Source organism: Theropithecus gelada, chromosome 13 (genome assembly GCF_003255815.1).
Source record: "Theropithecus gelada isolate Dixy chromosome 13, Tgel_1.0, whole genome shotgun sequence".
NCBI classification, from domain to species: domain Eukaryota; kingdom Metazoa; phylum Chordata; class Mammalia; order Primates; family Cercopithecidae; genus Theropithecus; species Theropithecus gelada.
The window spans coordinates 69,220,323-69,230,340 of NC_037681.1; the positions used below are offsets into that span (position 1 = coordinate 69,220,323).

At 39.0% G+C, this 10,018-nt stretch overlaps 1 protein-coding gene across 2 annotated transcripts in view; it reads left to right on the top strand.

Annotated features, from left to right (window-relative positions):
• Nucleotides 1-9,794, top strand: part of GTF2A1L (general transcription factor IIA subunit 1 like) — a 72,763-nt gene extending 62,969 nt beyond the window's left edge. For both annotated transcript variants that reach the window (XM_025354276.1, XM_025354277.1), the window contains one exon: nucleotides 9,519-9,794. In XM_025354276.1, coding sequence (XP_025210061.1) covers nucleotides 9,519-9,626 — 108 coding nt within the window. In that variant the 3' untranslated portion in view covers nucleotides 9,627-9,794. The remainder of the gene's footprint in view (nucleotides 1-9,518) is intronic.
• The last annotated feature ends 224 nt before the right edge of the window (nucleotides 9,795-10,018 follow it).

Sequence of the window (10,018 nt, forward strand, 5' to 3'; positions counted from 1 at the left end):
GTCTCGAATGCAAATAAGTAGTTATATTAGTTTTCATAGAATTTCTTTATTCAAATACAAATACAAAAGATAACATAAATAACACTATATTCTTCTGTACCTTGCTTTTTTTCTTTAAACAACATTTCTGTCAGATCTTCCCATATAAGGAGGCTTTCTTTGTGATGATATTTTAATAGCTGTATAATATCCTATTGTAGGATTACTAAAATTTAACCAATCCTCTACTGATGGATATTTGTGATTTTTCAGTTTTTTGATTTGAATTACTATGTACATAAGACATTTTCATAATGTGTGCAGATATATCTATTAAATACCCAGAAAGGGGATAGCATAGGTCCATAGGCCAGTGCTACTGTGATCTAATTATTAAGATTTTTAATATCTGGTAAGGTTAGTAATTTTTTTTTATTTATTTATTATTATTATACTTTAAGTTGTAGGGTACATGTGCATAACGTGCAGGTTTGTTACATATGTATACTTGTGCCATGTTGGTCTGCTGCACCCATCAACTCGTCATTTACATCAGGTATAACTCCCAATGCAATCCCTCCCCCCTCCCCCCTCCCCATGATAGGCCCTGGTGTGTGATGTTCCCCTTCCTGAGTCCAAGTGATCTCATTGTTCAGTTCCCACCTATGAGTGAGAACATGCGGTGTTTGGTTTTCTGTTCTTGTGATAGTTTGCTAAGAATGATGGTTTCCAGCTGCATCCATGTCCCTACAAAGGATGCAAACTCATCCTTTTTTATGGCTGCATAGTATTCCATGGTGTATATGTGCCACATTTTCTTAATCCAATCTGTCACTGATGGACATTTGGGTTGATTCCAAGTCTTTGCTATTGTGAATAGTGCTGCAATAAACATACGTGTGCATGTGTCTTTATAGCAGCATAATTTATAATCCTTTGGGTATATCCCCAGTAATGGGATGGCTGGGTCATATGGTACATCTAGTTCTAGATCCTTGAGGAATCGCCATACTGTTTTCCATAATGGTTGAACTAGTTTACAATCCCACCAACAGTGTAAAAGTGTTCCTATTTCTCCACATCCTCTCCAGCACCTGTTGTTTCCTGACTTTTTAATGATCGCCATTCTAACTGGTGTGAGATGGTATCTCATTGTGGTTTTGATTTGCATTTCTCTGATGGCCAGTGATGATGAGCATTTTTTCATATGTCTGTTGGCTGTATGAATGTCTTCTTTTGAGAAATGTCTGTTCATATCCTTTGCCCACTTTTTGATGGGGTTGTTTGTTTTTTTCTTGTAAATTTGTTTGAGTTCTTTGTAGGTTCTGGATATTAGCCCTTTGTCAGATGAGTAGATTGCAAAAATTTTCTCCCATTCTGTAGGTTGCCTGTTCACTCTGATGGTAGTTTCTTTTGCCGTGCAGAAGCTCTTTAGTTTTATTAGATCCCATTTGTCAATTTTAGCTTTTGCTGCCATTGCTTTTGGTGTTTTAGACATGAAGTCTTTGCCCATGCCTATGTCCTGAATGGTACTACCTAGGTTTTCCTCTAGGATTTTTATGGTATTAGGTCTAACATTTAAGTCTCTAATCCATCTTGAATTAATTTTCGTATAAGGAGTAAGGAAAGGATCCAGTTTCAGCTTTCTACTTATGGCTAGCCAATTTTCCCAGCACCATTTATTAAATAGGGAATCCTTTCCCCATTTCTTGTTTTTGTCAGGTTTGTCAAAGATCAGATGGCTGTAGATGTGTGGTATTATTTCTGAGGACTCTGTTCTGTTCCATTGGTCTATATCTCTGTTTTGGTACCAGTACCATGCTGTTTTGGTTACTGTAGCCTTGTAGTATAGTTTGAAGTCAGGTAGCGTGATGCCTCCAGCTTTGTTCTTTTGACTTAGGATTGTCTTGGAGATGCGGGCTCTTTTTTGGTTCCATATGAACTTTAAAGCAGTTTTTTCCAATTCTGTGAAGAAACTCATTGGTAGCTTGATGGGGATGGCATTGAATCTATAAATTACCTTGGGCAGTATGGCCATTTTCACGATATTGATTCTTCCTATCCATGAGCATGGTATGTTCTTCCATTTGTTTGTGTCCTCTTTGATTTCACTGAGCAGTGGTTTGTAGTTCTCCTTGAAGAGGTCCTTTACATCCCTTGTAAGTTGGATTCCTAGGTATTTTATTCTCTTTGAAGCAATTGTGAATGGAAGTTCATTCATGATTTGGCTCTGTGTTTGTCTGTTATTGGTGTATAAGAATGCTTGTGATTTTTGCACATTAATTTTGTATCCTGAGACTTTGCTGAAGTTGCTTATCAGCTTAAGGAGATTTTGGGCTGAGACAATGGGGTTTTCTAAATATACAATCATGTCATCTGCAAACAGGGACAATTTGACTTCTTCTTTTCCTAACTGAATACCCCTGATTTCTTTCTCTTGCCTAATTGCCCTAGCCAGAACTTCCAACACTATGTTGAATAGGAGTGGTGAGAGAGGGCATCCCTGTCTTGTGCCAGTTTTCAAAGGGAATTTTTCCAGTTTTTGCCCATTCAGTATGGTATTGGCTGTGGGTTTGTCATAAATAGCTCTTATTATTTTGAGGTACGTTCCATCAATACCGAATTTATTGAGCGTTTTTAGCATGAAGGGCTGTTGAATTTTGTCAAAAGCCTTTTCTGCATCTATTGAGATAATCATGTGGTTCTTGTCTTTGGTTCTGTTTATATGCTGGATTATGTTTATTGATTTGCGAATGTTGAACCAGCCTTGCATCCCAGGGATGAAGCCCACTTGATCATGGTGGATAAGCTTTTTGATGTGTTGTTGAATCCGGTTTGCCAGTATTTTATTGAGGATTTTTGCATCGATGTTCATCAGGGATATTGGTCTAAAATTCTCTTTTTTTGTTGTATCTCTGCCAGGCTTTGGTATCAGGATGATGTTGGCCTCATAAAATGAGTTAGGGAGGATTCCCTCTTTTTCTATTGATTGGAATAGTTTCAGAAGGAATGGTACCAACTCCTCCTTGTACCTCTGGTAGAATTCAGCTGTGAATCCATCTGGTCCTGGACTTTTTTTGGTTGGTAGGCTATTAATTGTTGCCTCAATTTCAGAGCCTGCTATTGGTCTATTCAGGGATTCAACTTCTTCCTGGTTTAGTCTTGGAAGAGTGTAAGTGTCCAGGAAATTATCCATTTCTTCTAGATTTTCCAGTTTATTTGCGTAGAGGTGTTTATAGTATTCTCTGATGGTAGTTTGTATTTCTGTGGGGTCGGTGGTGATATCCCCTTTATCATTTTTAATTGCGTCGATTTGATTCTTCTCTCTTTTCTTCTTTATTAGTCTTGCTAGTGGTCTGTCAATTTTGTTGATCTTTTCAAAAAACCAACTCCTGGATTCATTGATTTTTTGGAGGGTTTTTTGTGTCTCTATCTCCTTCAGTTCTGCTCTGATCTTAGTTATTTCTTGCCTTCTGCTAGCTTTGGAATGTGTTTGCTCTTGCTTCTCTAGTTCTTTTAATTGCGATGTTAGAGTGTCAATTTTTGATCTTTCCTGCTTTCTCTTGTGGGCATTTAGTGCTATAAATTTCCCTCTACACACTGCTTTAAATGTGTCCCAGAGATTCTGGTATGTTGTATCTTTGTTCTCATTGGTTTCAAAGAACATCTTTATTTCTGCCTTCATTTCGTTATGTACCCAGTAGTCATTCAGGAGCAGGTTGTTCAGTTTCCATGTAGTTGAGCGGTTTTGATTGAGTTTCTTAGTCCTGAGTTCTAGTTTGATTGCACTGTGGTCTGAGAGACAGTTTGTTATAATTTCTGTTCTTGTACATTTGCTGAGGAGTGCTTTACTTGCAATTATATGGTCAATTTTGGAATAAGTACGATGTGGTGCTGAGAAGAATGTATATTCTGTTGATTTGGGGTGGAGAGTTCTGTAGATGTCTATTAGGTCTGCTTGCTGCAGAGATGAGTTCAATTCCTGGATATCCTTGTTAACTTTCTGTCTTGTTGATCTGTCTAATGTTGACAGTGGAGTGTTGAAGTCTCCCATTATTATTGTATGGGAGTCTAAGTCTCTTTGTAAGTCTCTAAGGACTTGCTTTATGAATCTGGGTGCTCCTGTATTGGGTGCATATATATTTAGGATAGTTAGCTCTTCCTGTTGAATTGATCCCTTTACCATTATGTAATGGCCTTCTTTGTCTCTTTTGATCTTTGATGGTTTAAAGTCTGTTTTATCAGAGACTAGGATTGCAACCCCTGCTTTTTTTTGTTCTCCATTTGCTTGGTAAATCTTCCTCCATCCCTTTATTTTGAGCCTATGTATGTCTCTGCGTGTGAGATGGGTCTCCTGAATACAGCAGACTGATGGGTCTTGACTCTTTATCCAGTTTGCCAGTCTGTGTCTTTTAATTGGAGCATTTAGTCCATTTACATTTAAGGTTAAGATTGTTATGTGTGAACTTGATCCTGCCATTATGATATTAACTGGTTATTTTGTTCGTTAGTTGATGCAGTTTCTTCCTAGCCTCGATGGTCTTTACATTTTGGCATGTTTTTGCAATGGCTGGTACCGGTTGTTCCTTTCCATGTTGAGTGCTTCCTTCAGGGTCTCTTGTAAGGCAGGCCTAGTGGTGACAAAAATCTCTAAGCATTTGCTTATCTGTAAAGGATTTTATTTCTCCTTCACTTATGAAACTTAGTTTGGCTGGATATGAAATTCTGGGTTTAAAATTCTTTTCTTTAAGAATGTTGAATATTGGCCCCCACTCTCTTCTGGCTTGGAGAGTTTCTGCCGAGAGATCTGCTGTGAGTCTGATGGGCTTCCCTTTGTGGGTAACCCGACCTTTCTCTCTGGCTGCCCTTAAGATTTTTTCCTTCATTTCAACTTTGGTGAATCTGGCAATTATGTGTCTTGGAGTTGCTCTTCTCGAGGAGTATCTTTGTGGCGTTCTCTGTATTTCCTGGATTTGAATGTTGGCCTGCCCTACTAGGTTGGGGAAGTTCTCCTGGATGATATCCTGAAGAGTGTTTTCCAACTTGGTTCCATTTTCCCCCTCACTTTCAGGCACCCCAATCAGACGTAGATTTGGTCTTTTTACATAATCCCATACTTCTTGCAGGCTTTGTTCATTTCTTTTTCTTCTTTTTTCTTTTGGTTTCTCTTCTCGCTTCATTTCATTCATTTGATCCTCAATCGCTGATACTCTTTCTTCCAGTTGATCGAGTCGGTTACTGAAGCTTGTGCATTTGTCACGTATTTCTCGTGTCATGGTTTTCATCTCTTTCATTTCGTTTATGACCTTCTCTGCATTAATTACTCCAGCCGTCAATTCTTCCACTTTTTTTCAAGATTTTTAGTTTCTTTGCGCTGGGTACGTAATTCCTCCTTTAGCTCTGAGAAATTTGATGGACTGAAGCCTTCTTCTCTCATCTCGTCAAAGTCATTCTCCGTCCAGCTTTGATCCGTTGCTGGCGATGAGCTGCGCTCCTTTGCCGGGGGAGATGTGCTCTTATTTTTTGAATTTCCAGCTTTTCTGCCCTGCTTTTTCCCCATCTTTGTGGTTTTATCTGCCTCTGGTCTTTGATGATGGTGATGTACTGATGGGGTTTTGGTGTAGGTGTCCTTCCTGTTTGATAGTTTTCCTTCTAACAGTCAGGACCCTCAGCTGTAGGTCTGTTGGAGATTGCTTGAGGTCCACTCCAGACCCTGTTTGCCTGGGTATCAGCAGCAGAGGCTGCAGAAGATAGAATATTTCTGAACAGTGAGTGTACCTGTCTGATTCTTGCTTTGGAAGCTTCCTCTCAGGGGTGTACTCCACCCTGTGAGGTGTGGGGTGTCAGACTGCCCCTAGTGGGGGATGTCTCCCAGTTAGGCTACTCAGGGGTCAGGGACCCACTAGAGCAGGCAGTCTGTCCGTTCTCAGATCTCAACCTCCGTGTTGGGAGATCCACTGCTCTCTTCAAAGCTGTCAGACAGAGTCGTTTGCGTCTGCAGAGGTTTCTGCTGCTTTTTTGTTGTTGTTGTTGTTGTTGTGTAGCTGTGCCCTGTCCCCAGAGGTGGAGTCTACAGAGACAGGCAGGTTTCCTTGAGCTGCTGTGAGCTCCACCCAGTTCGAGCTTCCCAGCAGCTTTGTTTACCTACTTAAGCCTCAGCAATGGCGGGCGCCCCTCCCCCAGCCTCGCTGCTGCCTTGCTGGTAGATCACAGACTGCTGTGCTAGCAATGAGGGAGGCTCCGTGGGCGTGGGACCCTCCCGGCCAGGTGTGGGATATGATCTCCTGGTGTGCCTGTTTGCTTAAAGCGCAATATTGGGGTGGGAGTTACCCGATTTTCCAGGTGTTGTGTGTCTCAGTTCCCCTGGCTAGGAAAAGGGATTCCCTTCCCCCTTGCACTTCCCAGGTGAGGCGATGCCTCGCCCTGCTTCAGCTCTCGCTGGTCGGGCTGCAGCAGCTGACCAGCACCGATCGTCCGGCACTCCCCAGTGAGATGAACCCAGTACCTCAGTTGAAAATGCAGAAATCACCGGTCTTCTGTGTCGCTGGCGCTGGGAGTTGGAGACTGGAGCTGTTCCTATTCGGCCATCTTGCTCCGCCCCCAACAATTTTTTCAGTAATTCTTTACTATTTTTTTTTTTTTTGCAGAATTTTCCTGGATATTCTTGTTTATTTTTCATATTAACTCCAGAATCAACATGTCTGGTTCAAAATAAAACCCTGTTGGTATTTTCATTGAGATCATATTAATAAAATTTGTTATTTTAATGATGTTGGGGAGGAATAGGTTGCAATTTTAGATGGAGTGTCTGGGGGGCCCTTATTGAGAATGTAATAGGGTAAAGATCAGAAGGAAGTAAGGGAATGAACTGTGAGGATATTAGGGTTTAAGCATTTTAGACACAAGGAACAAGAAATACAAAAGTCCTGAGGTAGGAGTTTGCCCATGTGTTCAGGGAACAGTGCAGAGGCCAGAGCAGTAAGTTAGGAAAAATGAAGAATCTTGTAGTCCATTGTAAGGGCTTTAGTTTTTGGATGGGAGGTCATTGGAGAGTTTTGAGAAGAGAAATGACATCTGATTTATGTTTTTAGCAGACACTCTAGGTATGCTGTTTATAGTAGACTGAAAGTGGGTGTTGTCAGGGAGCACGGGTAAAAACAGGAACTAGTTATGAGGCTATTGTATTAATCTGGGCAAGAGAAGATGATGGCTGAGATAAGAGTAACAGTAGTGGTAGTGGTAGAAGTTTTTGGAATATGAATATGTTTTGTAGGTAGAACTAACATGTACTGATGGATCTGGATATGGGACATAAGTAGCAAGCATAAAGAATACCTCTGAGATTTTTGACTTGAGCTCTTAGAAGAATGAGTGATCATTTCCCAGTGAGGTGGGGAAGATTGTGAGGTTTGGGGAAGAGAGTATAAGTGTCATAGCTTTAAACTTGCTTCAGATATCTACTTGACATTCAGGAGAGGATGCTGAAGCAGTTGAATGAGAATCTGGGATTTAAGGGAGAGGTGTGAGCTAGACATAAATTCTTGGAGTCAACAGCATATAAATGGTGTTTAAAGTCATGAGACTAGGATCACCAAAAGTGAATATAAGCAAAAACAAGAATCCTGGTGTACCTTAAAATTGAGAGGTAAGAGATATAAGGAGGATTCAGTAAAGGAAACTAAGGAGTGGTCAGAGAGTGGAAAACCGGTGGATTTTAGAAGCCAAGTGAGAAGAATATTTCAAAGAGGAGAGAGTGTTGAATGCTACCAGTAGGTCAAGTATTTCTTCAGTGTATTCCGATTTATGTCTTTGGTTGTGGTGCTAATTGGCTTATTCCTCTGGAATGTCTTCTAACTGTTGATTCTATGCATGAAGGCTATGAATTATTTCTGTATATTAATTTTATATCAGCATTCTTAGTAATTTGTCATTGATTATTTTGGATTTTTGAGACATGCAATCACTGTATTTATAAATCTATTCCTTCTCAATTTTTATATCTCTACTTATTTTTTCTTGTCTAATTGCATTGGCTAGTACCTCTAGAGTGTTTAGGAAGTTGGGTAATAGTGGATATCCTTGTCTGTGTCCTGACTTTAGTGAGAATGCTTTCAGGGTTTTTCCCACTAAGTGTGTCACTGGCTTTTGGGCTGAGATGGGTGATATGTGTGTGTGTGTGTGTGTGTGTGTGTGTGTGTGTATAATACAGTCTTTTAATCTTTTTTTTTCTTGAGTTTTAAAAAATCTAAAATGCAATAGCTTTATTAAATACTTTTTCAACACAATTAGAGGTGATTATACGATTTATCAGTAGCTCAAGTAATATGATGTTTATATTAATAAATTCCTAACACTGAACTATTGTTGTATATCTAGAAAAAATATAGTCACTAGATAAAGGTACCACAATGAATTGTTGCTTCTGTTGCTGTTCTCCTGCTAATTCTGGTTATATTTTATTACCTGTGCTGAGTTTGGGATTTTTGTTGTCACTATTGCATTCCCAAGGGATTTTTAAGACATGTGCAAGTGCCTGTGCAAGACAATTTGGGAATAAAACTCAGAAAAAATTTACTAGGACTTAAACCACCCCCCCCCACACACACACAAAAATAGGGGTTTATCTTGTGTGTTTTCTTATGCTTCACAAAATGTATCTGAATACCAGTCACAGCTTTTCCTGGACTTGACTATTTGTAGTCAACAACTAGGTTTAAATTTTACTCTTGATCTCAGATCATATATTCCTAGGGCTTTTAAATAGTCACTTGCAGTTTACTTAGAGGTAGCAATGATTTTATGGCTTGTTACCTCTTGAAGTAGTAAAATTTCTTATTTTTTATTTTGTCTGTGTCTAGGCTGATTTATGGAATCTAGAAAACAGCCAGCAGAATCTAACAGATTATAAACTGTATCTTCTGACCTTGTTCAGTGCTTTATTGTGACTTTCTTCCTCACAATGAAGTATCAGTTTTTCATTTCTGGTAACATTACCTACATCCTTCCTGTTTATTCCTTTGCAGACATACTGGACTCTTTGCTATTCTTGAACAATCCAGGCATGCCCCTCTTCAGGACTGTTCACTTCTGTTCCTTTTATCTGGAATGCTTCTGAGTCAATATCTGCCTGGCTTTATTCCTTACCTTTTCAAGTTTTTGCTCAAGTGTCACCTCAAATGGCAGCTTAATATTCTATACAATTTACTTAAGTATTAGGTGTCTGTCCTTCCCTATTAAAATGTAAACTCTTAAAAGGCAGGGTTTCTTTTTTTTGGTTTTACATATACAGGATGTGTGTTTTTATATATAAAATATACAGTATAGAAATATATGTATCTTAATATATTTCCAGTGCCTAAAACAGTGTCTAACACATAGGAACTCAAATGTTTGTGGAACGAATAAACTATCTTGAGGAGGTTTTAGTTTTAAGGCACTCACATTTAGGGTGAGAATAATCCCATTTACTGTAGCAAAGAGATGCAGGTGATCCTTTAACTTGTAAAATTAATTAATGTAAACTACTTTTCTCCCTCCAGATTCATCGAAGCAAGAACAAATGGAAATTCTATTTGAAAGATGGTGTTATGTGTTTTGGAGGGAGAGACTATGTATTTGCAAAAGCCATTGGTGATGCAGAGTGGTAAACCTTGTGAGCTCAGTACAGCTATTTTGTGAACATCAGTTGGACTATATTGCATATTGTGAAATTCATTTTTATTTTAAATATAGTCCAGCAGAGAGCTGTTCAAATTTGTAGTTCACTGTATGGAATTTAATAAAATTATAATTCAGATGCAGATACAAATACACAATTTTATATGTATTTCGTTTTGTGCCCTAACAGGGTTTTTAAAAACTCTCATTCTATACCATTACAAAGCATAGATGCATCAGGATAATGGAACATGAAAAAGTATCACATTTCTTTTTTCTTGAAGTAAAATTTAAATCACATTTCAGTTCCCCTTCATGGTAAAGTCAGTATCAGTTATTAGATTGGGACCAGCATTCCTCCCACCTCTCACCAAACCATGTT